The 15,410-nt window shown below is 41.1% G+C and overlaps 1 protein-coding gene across 3 annotated transcripts in view; it reads left to right on the top strand.

Moving 5' to 3' along the window:
- Positions 1-14,096, top strand: part of FAM204A (family with sequence similarity 204 member A) — a 33,565-nt gene extending 19,469 nt beyond the window's left edge. For all 3 annotated transcript variants that reach the window (XM_035138236.2, XM_060274778.1, XM_060274779.1), the window contains 2 exons: positions 3,459-3,565; positions 3,892-14,096. In XM_035138236.2, coding sequence (XP_034994127.2) covers positions 3,459-3,565; positions 3,892-3,943 — 159 coding nt within the window. In that variant the 3' untranslated portion in view covers positions 3,944-14,096. The remainder of the gene's footprint in view (positions 1-3,458; positions 3,566-3,891) is intronic.
- The last annotated feature ends 1,314 nt before the right edge of the window (positions 14,097-15,410 follow it).

Genomic DNA, 15,410 nt, shown 5'->3' with positions numbered 1-15,410 from the left:
TTAATTTTCCTTACTGCATGCTCTGACCAATTTGCAGTTCTTTGTGATAATGTTTAGACACCTTAATTAAAATGCAGCAAAATATTGGATGTTCTATATGGAAAATGCTGATACTTTGACTACACAAGAAATTGTTGTATGTATTTTTATTCATGTTTTATTGCTTCTTACAACATTGTATTTTGCTGTATTATCTGATGGCCTGAAACATTTTTTAAATATATATATATATAAATATAAAACCCATTGACCAAGGTTTCAGGGGCTTCTGTTAGGCAAGGAAGGGAGGCTGTATGTAAGGGTGTGGATGGGAGGGCAGTATGCTTACACTTGAATCAGACATGGCTCTGTCTGATTTATTCACAGCATATTTGTTTTTTAGAAGTCGCCTCAATGCAGTCCTTGCACAATAACATTAATGCTGCAAAATGGTTCTCTCTCCCGTTCTTTGCAATAGTACGGGCTGCTTTAACCCATTCTAGAACCCTGCTTTGCCAAGTCTGTAAGTGTTATTTTACTCCAAAGATCTCCAAAGGAAGAGGCAGCAATCCAGAGAATTTCGCCAGGCCTTATTAGCCAGGCAAACAAATGCAAGCTAGCTAATAGTGGGTAAGCCACATTCGTGGTTACAGTGCCCAGATCAGGGTCAGATGCTTGCGGGCATCCTAAGTACTTGAGTGAGCTTTGTAATTGTTTAAAACAGCAGAAATTAATAAATGGGCATTTTGGGATATAAACGGGGGTATCGGGGTGGTTAAAAACATACTGCTCCTCTTAAAAAAAACAACAGTAACTTTTAAGGCTTTGTGGTGATTTAATTATTTAAACGGCTTGATTGTAAGAAAACCTAAGTGGTTTCCAAAAATATAATTATATGTTATATGCTGGCAGGGTCTCAATCATGTCAGCAAGAGTGTTGCAGCATTATACACCATCCACATCTTTCAGATCAAGCACAAGCCCCACATAGAGTGCATTGCAGTAATCCAATCTTAATGCATATTCCTAGATACTTAGATTTCTGTATGAATACATATCCTGAGCCATGATGCTAATTATCTGCATTCTAGTTAAAACTACGGCATTCTAGTTAAAAGCTACAGGGAACCAGGCAGAGGGCCTTCTCGGTAGTGGCACCTGCCCTGTGGAACGCCCTCCCACCAGATGTCAAAGAGAAAAACAACTACCAGACTTTTAGAGGACATCTGAAGGCAGCCCTGTTTAGGGGAGCTTTTAATGCTTAATAGATTATTGCATTTTAATGTTCTGTTCTGTTCTGTTGGAAACCACCCAGAGTGGCTGGAGAAATTTTTGGCATAGGTTTTGGCTACCTCTCAAGATAATCTCACCAAACTCGGCATGAGTTTTCCCGGGGTAGGGGAAGCAATCTTTGTTTATATTTTAATGCCGGGCATCATTTTGACTCAAGATGGTGGAAAACATCATGACTCCACCAGATTTTTGACGTGAAGAATCCAGACTCACAAATTGCACTACAGTCGTACCTCGGGTTACGAACACCTCGGTTTGCGAACAGTTCGGGTTACGAACTGTGCACCCCGGAAGTGTTTTCGTCGCGCGTGCGCAGAAGCGTCGCGCGCGTGCGCGGTCTGCGCATGCACAAAGCGCGAAAATCGCGCTTTGCGCATGCGCAAAATGGCGCTGCGTGTTCAGGTTGCGAACTATTCGGGTTACGAACAGCGATCCGGAACGAGGTATTACTGTATTTTAAAATCACAATATTTTTTAAGTTTCTAAAAGTTCCCAGGCACTCCCCACTAATATGTGTATATATGGAATTAATAAATATACATATATTCATATGTCTATTCCCCCCCACTTCTGTCCCACACTCACCTCTGTTTCTTTCCTTTGGCTCCTGCTGTCATATGTCAAATGGTATTTTCAAGTTCAGAAGAAGCATGCCAGCAGTGCTGGAGAGGGCTAGCTGTTGCCTTCATGCCACGTTTATGGGCTTCTCACTCTGGAAAACAGGATGTAAGACTTAGTCTAATCTAGCAGCACTCTTACATTCTTGTGGTACATCACTGGCAACTATGTAGGTTACCCCTGAGTTTGATTAGTAACTTAGCTGAATCATCGTCCCTCAACACTTAGAACCTCTCTATGTGGATCAGTTGGATCCCAGCCATTGTATGTATTTCATCAGAGACCATAGCTGCCAAGTCTCCCGTATTCCCCGGGAAACCCCCGTTTTTCCAGCTGTCCCCAGCCAAAAAAACCGGATTTTTTTTGTTTTCCCCCGGTTTATTCTGGCGCGGCGGCCATTTTGGAACTGGGCAGAGCATGTTCAGAAGCGACTTTTGATGCTGCTTTGCCCAGTTCCAAAATGGCTGCAGCGCGACTTCTGGTGCGGCGGCCATTTTGGAACAGGGCAGAGCAGCATCAAAAGTCGCTTCTGAGCATGCTCCGCCCAGTTCCAAAATGGCAGCAGCGCTACTTCCGGTCTGCTACTTCCGGTCCAGTCCCTTATTTCTCAGGCCGGAACTTGGCAGGTATGTCAGAGACTGGTTCTCCGATAACCCTGAATGAGTTTATTGACAGTCCTTGGATTTGTTTAGTGCTTAAAACTACAAGAAAAAGGTAACCTGGCATGAATTTGTTATCTACTGTCCTCGTCACACTGAACACATTTATTGAGAGAATCGGAATACTGAGATAAACTGTATTTGAATTTAATATTGCATTGAATTTAATATTGAAGTTAATATTCATATAATCAAATAGTATTTTTTCAGTTGATTTTCCTTTTTATATATTTTTGTTGTTTATGATGTCTTGTTGTTATTGTGACTGACCAAAAATATAATTTGGTTGTAGCTACCTTGTGGCCTCTAAAGGTAGAAAAGCAAAGTGTAAATGTTTTGTGGAAATCAAGTATCTGAAATGGTGGGGGGAATTCATCTAAAAACCCAAGAAAATTGAGGGAATCCTTTTTCCTATGCCTATGCAAAGCCTGGAAAACCCTAGTGGTGTCTAAGCACTCAATTTAAAAAGTATAAAGAAGGCATGAATAGTCAAAACAGTACTGTATATTCATTCCTGCTCAACTTCCAGATAACATGTGCTGAAATGAAACTTCACAGCAACTTTGACTCTAATAGAACAGCAATTATGTTGTTCTTTTTAACATGATTATCCCACCTCATTTTCAAACTGTACCCAAACTAATTTGATTTCCCATGATTTACATTACGGCGGTTGGCTCCTAGGCAAATAGTGAACTTTTCTTTCACTAAAAATCAGAACAGACTTCACCTTCCTTCCACCTGTTGCTGAATATAATGTACCCAGAAATGTTCCATAGCAGATGCAGGACAATTGAGTCAGGTACAAATGCTCAAAATGTCTCCGACAAAGCTGCTTTCAGGGGCGTTCTTTTTGCCTCTCTTTAATTTCTCCTGTGAACTCACTTGCTTATGTTCTTCTCTCCTTAGCTTGGTGTGAAAATTTCCAAAGCTGTTGCTTGTCGAAATTTTGTGAAAACAAAGCAAGATGCAGAAGCTTCTCAAGAAGCCCGGAAGAAAAAGAAGCTTGCATGGGGGTGGGTCATTGGCCTTCTATATTTAAGACTAATAGAGATTCTGAGTAAAAAAAAATCTGCCTTCAGATTGGCTTCTACTAATCCTTGTTTGCTTAATTTGACCTTGGCTTTTTCCTTGAGTAGTACATCTGCTTAATGTAGAGTCTTTACTACAGCTGATACATTATTCAAATGTTTATACTTTCCCTTTTGTGATTGCTAGAGTATTAAAAATCTAGTTCCAATATAGCCATTGTTGCTAAATGAAATTTGATTGAAAACTCCCTGAAGTGTACTTTGGTAGATACTGACATACTTTTGTTTTTTGTATTTTTTCTTTCTTTCAGGTTTGAAGCCAAGAAAAGATGGGAAACTAAAAGCAACATGGGATACATGTAGTTAGTTGTGTCTTGGAAGGGGTGGGGGTGTTTGTTAATATTGAAGATACATAAATTATGTTTTTCGTTGGGTTTTATTTCCATTAGTTGTGCAGCTGGGGGAATCACCGTTGAGTAATTTAGGCTTGCATTCCATACTTAAGTATCTCTGGTATGTCTCGAATATACTCTGTTTCGCCCTGGAAACATATCCAATTTATTTCCTTTCAAATATCCTAAAGATTTAAATCTCTTGTTTGCCATGTAACTATTAAAATACAGTCTAGGGGGAAAAATTATGTCTGAATTTTTTCAGTTATTTATTAATATCAAAAACAATCTTCATTTACAACAAAACACTGTGTTTGGAAAGCCTTGTTTTTACATAATAATGAGACCAGGCAATGAAAATATTCCCTTAAAACAAAACCGCAAGCAAATTAGCAATAACTCCCACCCCCACCACATTTCTTCATATGTCAGTTACCTGTATGAGAGTTAAACTGGTAAATTTCATTTACTATTAAGCAAGATTGAAATATTAACTTAATGGTGATTTATAATATTTGAGTACTTTGGGCTAAAACATAGTGCCAAGAAATAATAATTTGAAGGTTTATGACAAGTCCAAAGTTTTCCGTCCTAATACGGAGTAGTTCTTTCTTGTTTGGTAGCCCTGAGGGTGTTTGATTTTCCCTCTTTCACATGGAACACTTTATTTCACAAAATGAGCGTTTTCAGTACAGTAAGCTAAAGTCAACTGTAATTAGTTATATTGACAGTTAAATGTGCAGCAAAGGCTATAAATCACTGACCCAACAGGTTTGTACCACAAAGCCCCATAAATCAACAAAGTCTTTTTTCTGTATCCAGGTACTGTTTTCGGAGGGGTTTTTGTTTAGTGAAGAGAGGAAGCGAGTATTGTCGAGACCAGGCATCCCCAAACTGCGGCCCTCCATATGTTTTGGCCTACAACTCCCATGATCCCTAGCTAAGAGGACCAGTGGTCAGGGATGATGGGAATTGTAGTCCAAAACATCTGGAGGGCCGAAATTTGGGGATGCCTGGTTGAGACTCTTAAAGTCTATACAAACTTTGCTATCAAACAATGTGGGCCTCTTAACTGTCCTGTATGGGCTGATAATGCCCACATAAATGTTAATAAGACAGCACATGCTTAGGCAGTCCACAGCCACTATTAATAATATTGCCAACGAATGAGGGGTTGCTTTTTTAATATTTCCAAGGCATCCTTTTTGTCTTCTGGTTCTCCAAGGTGCAGTCCTGCAAAGATTGCATACCTGTATGCATATAGAGAAGGACTTACTAAGTAGCATGAGCAAGATACTGAAAAGGGAAGTCAAGTACTAGACCATATGAGGCAATTGTGGGTATAGGTGGGTCGGCCTAGTAGTAGCAGCAGTGGGCAAGGTTGGAATTATCCCTTAAAGTCAAGAGGCAGACCTTAACATGCATCAACAGCCTTCCCTCCCCTCCCCAAAAACTTGGCAAGAGCTACTAAGGTCTTGTGGCACTGAGCCTGGAGCAGAAGCAGCCATGCTGTGCTCACGTCATGTATTTATATGATGGATCCTGCATTTGACATGAGAGATCAGTTTACTTACAGGACGACAGTTTGCATCTAGCCCCCATGCTAAAGCACCTCTAGCTATCATGGGCTACAGAGGATAAGATTTCGAAAGAAATATGTCTTTATTGAGATCAGGCACAGATGGTAATAAAGATGATAGTAAAGATGGCATAGATCTGAATAGGGAAGTAAATAAAAAGAATAATTTCTAAGACTTGGGAGGGTTTGTGCTGCTGACAGCATGCACAGTTAAGGGCTTTGGATGATATAGGATAAAATGGGAATAGTTCCCTCTGGAATCTGAAACAGGTGCAAGTGTGAGATTATCTGAATGTCTTAGCCATTTAACTTGCAGAAAATGATATTTGAGAAAGGGATTCATTCTTTTTATCGGACTAAGAAGAAACTACAGTAACAAAGCATAGCTTGCCATGGTTAGCTGCTAGCCAAATGAAATAAGGTGCCACATTGTACTTCAAAAGGCTGTCAAGCTGCATAGAAAAGTGAATTCCACACTGAAGACATAAATGATAGGCACTGGATGGTCAATGGCAATAACGTAGTGCAGAGCCAAGATACTTTCTCTCCCCCATCCCATCCAACTTTGGCTCCCCATTCACAAATTGCAAAGTAGCTGGCTTTTAAACATGCAAAAGTCCCATCAAGTGACTTTACCCCATTTTTAAGCCCCAAGCTGAAGTACCAGTGGCAAGAGTTGTGGAAAGGTCAAAACAATATGCTGAAACCAGTATATTGATTGTGGTCAAATGCATCACCAAAAAACTAAAGGAACAGAAGTTGTCCTGGCTCAGGTAAGAGTTGGGCACAGAGACTCCACCAATCAGTATCCATTGAGGAAGAGGTCCCACTCATGTGCGTACCTTGTACTGCTCACTGTTGATCATACCTTGCTAGAGTCTCCACAGTTTTTCTGTATACCCATTTCTCTGTTCTGCTTTTAGCCTCAGTTGTAGATGACAATGCTGATCTGCACATTTTATTCTGCTTTATGAGCTCTAGTGCAGGCCTCCTCAACCTGTCATACTTGCCTACTTATGTTGTCTCTCTTTTTTTCTCCCCAAAGAAATAGAAAACTAAAGCAGCCATTTGTGTTTCTAGAAATAGATAGAAGTTTGACCTATGCTATAGTAAAAGTTTTAAAAACACACAACACTACCCAATTATCATGTGGTGTTCAGATTAGGGGCAGGTGTAATTTGTTGGCTATTGGAACAGTTCAACAAAACAGAGATCACCTAGGGGCAGCCATTGCTTCTGCAACTGGGCTTCATTTGAAAACATGTTCCATGTCAACTAGAATGAAGTTTCTGGTGTTGAATTATTGGCTGCAATCACAATTCATAGACAATTCTAGACTTTCCAAATTACACTTAAAGGAACTGGACTATTATGACCTTCTGAATAACAATTATTGGTTGGCTCAGATTCACAAACAAGCCGATGTTGCTTTTCAGGGGAGTTCATCTTGGAACAAGACTGTCTATGGGTAAAGGTCCTGTTCAAAACTAGACATACTACAAGAGGATCTAGCATCAAGGGATGAAATGGTCCCAGGCTCTTTAAAACAGGCAGCAATTAGACCACTCCTGAAGACCTCAACAACTGTAGCCCCATTGCAAACATGCCCTTCCTAGGCATGGTGTTCAAGAGAGTGGTTGCACTCTTGGATGAAACCTATTTTCTAGATCCATTTCAATTGGGCTTTAGGCTGTCTTGGTTGCCCTGAAGGAGGGAGTGCAACCCTGCCAATTCTCTTGGACCTTTCGATCCCACAGACCATGGTCTCCTGGATAGATGGTCTCAGTTGGGTGTTGGAGGTAGAGCATTAGAGTGGAACTGCAGCTGCATGATCCTGCATTCCAGAAGGTGGCGCTCCACAATTACTCCTTTGCCCCTTGGCAGTTATACTGCAGAGTCATATTGGGGATCCATTTTCTCCCTTGTGCTGTGCAACAGTTACATGGGAATGTTCATCCAGAGATACTGCCTCAAATGTCACCAATGATGGATGATGCCCAGCTCTATCTTTTCCACCTGGGTAGGTGGTGGATGTTCTGAATTGGTGCCAGAGAATGCTAATGGACTGGGTGAAAATCAACAACTTGAGACTCAACCTTGATGATGATGATGATGATGATGTTGATGATTAGCCAAAGGCCTAGGAGAAGAGGAATTGTTTTGCTTAGTGTATGAAGATATGTAACAAAGGTGCGAGGAGAGCTTCCCTAGAAAGAGCATTCCACAAGCAGGGAGCCACTGCAGAAAAGGCCTGCTCTAATGATGCTGCCCTCCAGATCTCTTGCAGAGGCACATGAAGAAGAGCTGATTTTGTTCACAGGGTCCGTCCAGGTCAGTTTCTATGGGGAGAGGCAGATAACTTGGATGAGTTGTTAGTGGGTGGTTTGTTTGCCCAGTTGAGTTGTAGCTAGGTCCATTATATTCTTTCTAGAGGCTCAGGTTCACAGAGGGTGCAAGATCCTCCCTTTTAAAAGGTAAAGGGTAAAGTGAACCCTGACAATTAAGTCCAGTCGTGAGCAACTCTGAGGTTGCGGCACTCATCTCGCTTTAAAGGCCGAGGGAGCCGGCATTTGTCCGCTTCCGCAGACAGTTTATTCCGGGTCATGTGGCCAGCATGACTTGGCCAGCATGACTAAGCTGCTTCTGGCTAAACCAGAGCAGCGCACGGAAACGCCGTTTACCTTCCCACCGGAGTGGTCCCTATTTATCTACTTGCACTGCGTGCTTTCAAACTGCTAGATTGCTACAATGGGTCATATGTGGGTCTTTGAAAAAGGCCTAGACGCTTTAGCTGATCCAAAACAAGACAGCAAGATTACAAACCAGGCCAGTATGTATGGGGGTCTTAGGGGAGGGGTTGTACCTCTGGTGGGAGACATGTCGTGCTCCTTCTGGGGTAGACTGCCCAGCCTTGGTCCCCACCCTGAATTCAGCTCTCACCTGTGGCTCCTAGAAGCATGGCCACACCCTGGAAAATGGCTTTGACTGGCCGGCTAAACTAGGTGAGGGTAGCCAATGGGTCTCAAACCCTTAGTGAGTTAGAGACTTCCTCTGCATGAGAAGGCAGGCTGTGATGGATTGAGCAGATGAAATCAACAGTGACTCCAAAAGTCAAGAAGGTGGTTTCTGCATGTGCTGTAGGGGCAAGTGAGGGGCAGGTGGGTCCCATCAACCTGGGAAGGTAGCCCATTTAGGAGAAGGAAAACTTAAATCTCCACTGCCTTGTGGATGAAGAAAAGAGATAGGGCAACCAGAGATAGGGCCTTTCCCCACAATGCTGGCCCTATTGCGGAAAGCCCTCCTCAGAGAGGCTCACCTGCCACTTTCCCCCATCTTTTTAAAGATTCTCACTGTTTTCAGCTCTTCTGTGCTAATGTGGGTTTTCAGGCTGCTGTTTTTAGCTAGCTCTGTACTACAGTTTGTTTTATTCTGCTTATTTTTAGAGCTCTTGTTTCATTTCCCCTCCTATCTATGGAGACAAGTAGGGACAAGCAATGCGCCAAGTAATCGTCCAATCATCCTATGCAGCATAGGATTTGTTGAAGACACACCATATTACTCCACTGTGTTACAGCTGCCTTGCAGTTGTCATTGTATTTTGGTCCCTTTGGTTAGCCATCCCAGCAAATGTAGGGTGGTCTTATTTGTTACTGTGTTTTTGTGTTCTTGTAATTTCAACCACCTTGTGATCTTCTGATGAAGGGCAGTGTAAGAAATTTAATAAATAATAATAACAGCATAGGAACCTGCCTTACACCGATTCAGACCAATTGATCATTTCAGATCAGCATTGTCTACACAGACTGGCAGTGGTTTTCCAGGGTTTCAGCCAAGGGATATTCCTAACCCTACCTGGATAGGATGTGGATTGAGCATGGAACATCTTCCATGCACAGCCTGTGCTCTGCCACTGAGCTATGGCTCTTTGCCAATGAACTGGTATAGGCCACACTATTTTTACTACTGATAAATGCCCTTGATTGAGTGTGGTGGTGATGGTGGTCTGAATGGGTAATACTGAAATGGCTTTGACCATACAATATAAGCTGACATGACTTGACTTGATCTCTATCTCCTCCTTAATGGGTAATTGAACCTTTCACAGGGGGAAAGAATCCCAAATGACTGGTGTGATTCATAGGCCTCCAACATTCTTGACAATTATTTCTGTAGCGGTTGTGGTTAAACAGGCACAACAGCATTCTAAATTGTCAATTTTCTCTCCTCCGCAATGCTTTCCCAACACTTTATGCTGATTATAGGAAGTAATTTCTGAAGCCTTGACTTCAACTATAATCAATCAATATTTTGACAGCATAGAGTACTTTAAAGGGAGGCTTGCAGTGAATGTTTTTAAATATCAGTCATCAAACGTATTTCTTCATTTCTACACCGTGCATGCAAATCACTAATACTTACTGCAAGACAAGTCACAGGAAAGAATTCCTCCTCCTCGCAAGGTCTGTCAAGCGAATCACTGAAACTGTACCCAGATGTATTGTTAACATCTTGTTCTCCAAGTCACAAACTATTCCCTTTCTTGGATGCCTAAAAAGAAATGATGGTGAAAGCATTGTCTGCCATCAATCGACATTTGCTACTCACTTGCCTATATCATTATCACATGAGGACCATTTACACATATCACTAGTGGTTCTGGAGCTGTTTTGCTGTGGTGTGCTCCCCCAACGCAGTGGTATGAATCTGAATGCCAGAATCATGCGTACCAATCCAGTTGCATGGGTTTCCCCCATGATCATTGACCAAGTGAGCAAGGAAACAAGCAGGGGGAAGGATTCCTGTGATTGATCCTCTTCAGATGTGTGCCGCTGTGCTATGCAATCTCCTTTACCCACGAGGGCAGCCTTTCTCAACCCTAGATGTTGTTGGTCTAAACTGCTATCATCTTTGACTGCTGGTCCTGCTAGCTAGGGATGACGGGAATCCAACAACATCCAAGGTTGAGCGAGGCTACACTAAAGTATCTAAAAATTTCATGCAATTCACCTTCGTTTATTTTCAGAAATGTTTATAGACTGCTAAACATTTAACATGACCATAGTGGTGTACAAGATTAAATCCGAATGCAATGATACACATGCAGTGTAGTTCCCATAAAATTCTGCCAGTGAGTAGACTCATCTCTTTGGGAAAGGCTGCAGAATTTTTAAAAAACTGTTTAAAAGAAGGCTTATGGCCACTGTCTAATTTCTATGGGTATTGCGTTCCACAGCTCTGATGCTACTATACTAAAGGTCCTAGTCCACAGAACCATAGAACACACTTCTGGTGCATGCAATCTTACAAGGAGGGCTTTTTCATATTACTGTAGTCACTGTGCAGGAATATAGGGAATAAGGCAATCCCTCAGCTATGAGGGGTGGTGGGGGACCAAGGCAAGCATCACCCATTATGTGGGCATTCTAGTGTCATTTGAATAAGCCAATGTTATGGAGACAAGAAGCCATGGCTTTAAAAGGGTTTGCTGCCTGTATTCCAGCACTAGCAATAAAAAGCAGGACTGTAGCAGAATTTTATGTTGTGGCAGTAACGGGGAGCAGTGGCAATCAAATGAAATGCTTGTGTTCTGCTTGATTATCAGGAGAATTTCCCGAACTCTTTAATATTTGTCATTTACCTTCCATGATAGTGATAAAGAAAAGGCTTTGCGTTGTTCTCTTTATTTCATTTTTCTTATGGGACTGGTAAACATTAGGAAAAGAAGAGGTTTTAACTGGAAGAAATATGGGTGTTAGCAATATATTGTGGGTTTCGCGGTAGATAGTCATTCTACCTTTCTCTAAATTTCTTTCCTTAAAAGCCCTGATCATTGTTTTGTGGTGATAATTATTAGAATCCTGATGGCAATGGTGTTTTGTTCCCTGTGTGACGGCATGGAGGGAATCTGTGTGATGTTATTTCACTTTGTGATAAACCATGAGGTCTGTACTTATCTGCACTGTTATTCGCATTCCTCATAATTCTGCCCTTTCAGCCAACTTCCTATACATTTTGATCTGTCCTTGATGAATTGCTGTGCAGTGACTTCAAATGGTCAACAGTTAATGAGACCAATGACCTCACACTGTTTAACATGTAGATTTGTCATTTGATGGATTGCTGTTCTGCTTTATACAGTAAGCAAGAAGCCATTAAACACGCCACTCTTTAGGTATTTATAAAACTCGGACTGGAGCCTTTGTTGGAAACACCAGATATGCAACTCATTATTTACATTGGGGGCTAAAGTTACCTTTTGGCACTGAGGCCAATTAATAAGAAGACATGTTAAAGCCATTGAACAGAGGCAAATGTATGTAAATTAGGAGCAGAATAATTATGAAGCTGCACTTGCAGTTTGAAATGTTACCCTGTCCTGCAGTGCAATTTTGCAAAAGAACTTGATATTGGCAAACGGATTGTTGATGGAAATAACAGGCAAGGGCTGGGTCGAATCCCTCACTGCTGATTTCTGGGGTTGTGTTCCAAAAGTTAATGCCAGCATTCTTCCATTTTATTTTATTTTATTTATTACAGGTCTTAAATCCCTAAAATGTTTTCCAGAGCAGCTAACAATAAAGCCAACCATTTTTAAAGAATCATCACATTAAAACGCAAGACAACACAGCATAAGCAATGATGGCAGGTGTCAAAACTGATTAAAAAGCATAAGCTGGTAAAGTCCTCTGAAGATGATATCGAAATCTGGGTAGAGTTGTGCGGAAGCAAATGGTTTTGGAGGTACACTATACTCCGTCTTAGCATTTCAATGAATCACTTTCATGCTAAGTTTCATCATGCCTAAAGACAGCTACGATGCAATCTGCCACACTCTCAAAGCAGGGGCGGCAAACCGGTGACCGACCAGATGTTGTTGAATGATGACCCCAAGAAGTCCCCACTTGCAAGGACAATGGGCAGAGATGATGGTTCAGCCGCATCTAGCAGGCCACATGGTAACCACTCCTCCTTTAATGTGACTTTAGTGCGGAGATTATTCCATAGGGGTAGATATAAAAGTGCCCTCAGGGATGATGGAGAATGCTATCCTGTTGGCAGTGCTGAAGCAAGATTGAGCCAGTCCGACTGGCTTCTGTGAATGGAATGTGGGGGAGGGAAGCCATCTTGTCCTTTGCTTCAGGCAGCAAAATGTCTTGGGCTGATTCTCTGATTTTGAAATTCCTCAATGGGTGGATGCTGGCTTGACACCCATTTATGCTAAGACTGGCTCGTATCAGAGCCTTTCATCCTTCACTTCCATGAGAAGTACAATCGCTTAGAATTAAAGTAAAACACAACAAAGTAATTAATCCTGTATGAATGTTCAAACATTTCTGAGACTGCAGATTTTTTTTTCCTCCTCCCCCGAGACTCTGCACTTCCTCTGAGGGCAATCCAAAAATCTGGGTAAAGTGTTTTTAGTATGAAGAAACAGATTATTTTTTCCCCCTCCCTCCAAGTGATTGTAGCATGATACCTTTACCTGAATCCTTTTAGATAACAAGCAGCATATTGTGTTTGGTTCATTTATCTCTGATTGAAGAGTGCAAGAGGACCACGCTTCATAGGCAGTTGGTGATAGTCAGATCAAGGAGGGACTTACAGGCATTCATCTGGAAAGCAAGAGGGATTGTATTAACAACAGTAACATCCACTGTGTCACAAAAAATAAATAAAACCAGTAGAATAAAGGGATTAAAAAAGTGTTATGGTAAATATATTCCCAGATGTCTGTTCTGATTCTATAGTTCAGTAATATAACACTTTTGGGCTCCATTTGCTCTATACATTTACCGGTAAAGCAGTATCATAGCACTTTAAACAGCCATGGTTTCCTCCTCTCACACTCCCCCAAAATCCTAGGAACTGTAGTTTGTTAAGGGAGCGGAGAGTTGTTAGGAGACCCCTGTTCCCCTGTATTTTGTGTTTTTTATATTGTGAGTTTATGTTGTGAACTGGCCTGAGATCTATGGGTAAAAGGTGGTATAAAAATCATAATAAAAATAAACTACAATTTAACAATCCATCTCTCTACCCAGTGAACTCTACCTAATCCCAGGGGTGGCTCAAAGACTCACTTGCTGGGGTGGCGCAACAGCTTCCAGCCAGAGTTCAGTAAGATATCATGGAACTTTCCTGCTTTTCTAAGTATTGTACACAGGAAACTTGGGAGCAGGTTACCTAAGGGACTACCTTGTCCCATATATCCCTGCCCAGAAACTACACTGCTCAGGTAGGGCATTGCTGAGAGTGCCACATACTCTTGAGATGTGCTTAGCTTGTGCTAGAAGCCAGGTTTTAGTGTTGTAGCTCCAGCCCTCTGGAATGAATTACCAGCTGTGATTGTCCAAGCCATTTATGACATATTAAGAGCACATCTGCAGAAATTGTTTCATTGTTCTTGTAGAATTTGTTGAAATGGTTTCACTGTTTTTAGGCCTTGTGTTTTGTTCTACTTTTATCTCATTCTTGAATGAGAATGTTTAGCAAGTGTGTTTTATGTGGCGTTTTAAGGTCTTTTATGCAAAGCATAATGGCCTGCAGTTTCATAGAATCATAGAATCGTAGAGTTGGAAGAGACCACAAGGGCCATCCAGTCCAGCCCCCTACCAAGCAGGAAACACAATCAAAGCATTCTTGACATATGCCTGTCAAGCCTCTGCTTAAAGACCTCCAAAGAAGGAGACTCCACCACACTCCTTTGTAGCAAATTCCACTGCCAAACAGCTCTTACTGTCAGGAAGTTCTTCCTAATGTTTAGGTGGAATCTTCTTTCTTGTAGTTTGAATCCATTGCTCCATGTCCGCTTCTCTGGAGCAGCAGAAAACAACCTTTCTCCCTCCTCTATATGACATCCTTTTATATATTTGAACATGGCTATCATATCACCCCTTAACCTTCTCTTCTCCACCTCAAAAGAGTATATATTTAAAGTAGATGAATGAGCAAATTAAGTTAATTTGGATATGCAGAAGATATTAAAAATAAATTTAAGGAACCACAGAAAGAGGGGGGAGGAAGTCAAGTTTTGAAATGTTAAAATGATTGTAAAAATAGTGAAATGTATAAACCTGAAAATCATAAATACAATAAAAAATACAAATGTACAAGCACTAAAACAAACAAACATATTAAATAATAATTTAAGGTGCGACAAGACTATTATTGAGATGCAAAAGTTATGTATTTTACATTAAAACCATGGGAATTATTGATTGAGCTCAGAAACACTTATATGAAAGTGTATTTGTTTCAGCCCTTCTTCAGCAATAATCTGAGCAAAGTTTGAGATGGATCGGTTGGTGATTTTATGAAAAAGCAGCTAAGACAATACCCAGGATGTACTTTGTGTTAGTGTTGGTTATAGCTGGAAGGAACACCACATTCCAAAATCCCAAAAGTCTTGCAATATCTGAAGAGGCCATTATTTACAGAATAGCCCTATCTACATAATACCAGAACGAGCTAGTTTCTTAGTTTCATATTAATGCATATTAGCATCCTAAGGAACCTATCTGATAATACTTATACACAGAGACTTAAGGAGCTTAGCAATGTTCACACCTCCATGAAAAAAAATAATACAGTTAAGTTCTCCCTTTAAATAAACTTTAGAAGCAAGTCTATTAACGGTTATCTATTATCTGCCACAAGGGGAAACATGTAGACAGTTCTGGAGTGTCTTCTAAATCTCTGGCTGCTGAGCGTTAGGCAATAAATTACATGAGAGAAAGAGAACCGCTCTTATTGGCTGAGCCTACTTTATTTTACCATGTCGGCATGTTGAAGTTGGATACAAGGGATATTATCTTCATCCCCAAGAATATTGACAATAACACTCCAAAAACAAAGCCAGTTG

The sequence above is a fragment of the Zootoca vivipara genome, chromosome 5 (genome assembly GCF_963506605.1).
Source record: "Zootoca vivipara chromosome 5, rZooViv1.1, whole genome shotgun sequence".
Classification (NCBI taxonomy): Eukaryota; Metazoa; Chordata; class Lepidosauria; order Squamata; family Lacertidae; genus Zootoca; species Zootoca vivipara.
Note: the sequence above shows the minus strand (reverse complement) of the source record. Positions and strands in the feature narration are given on the sequence as shown.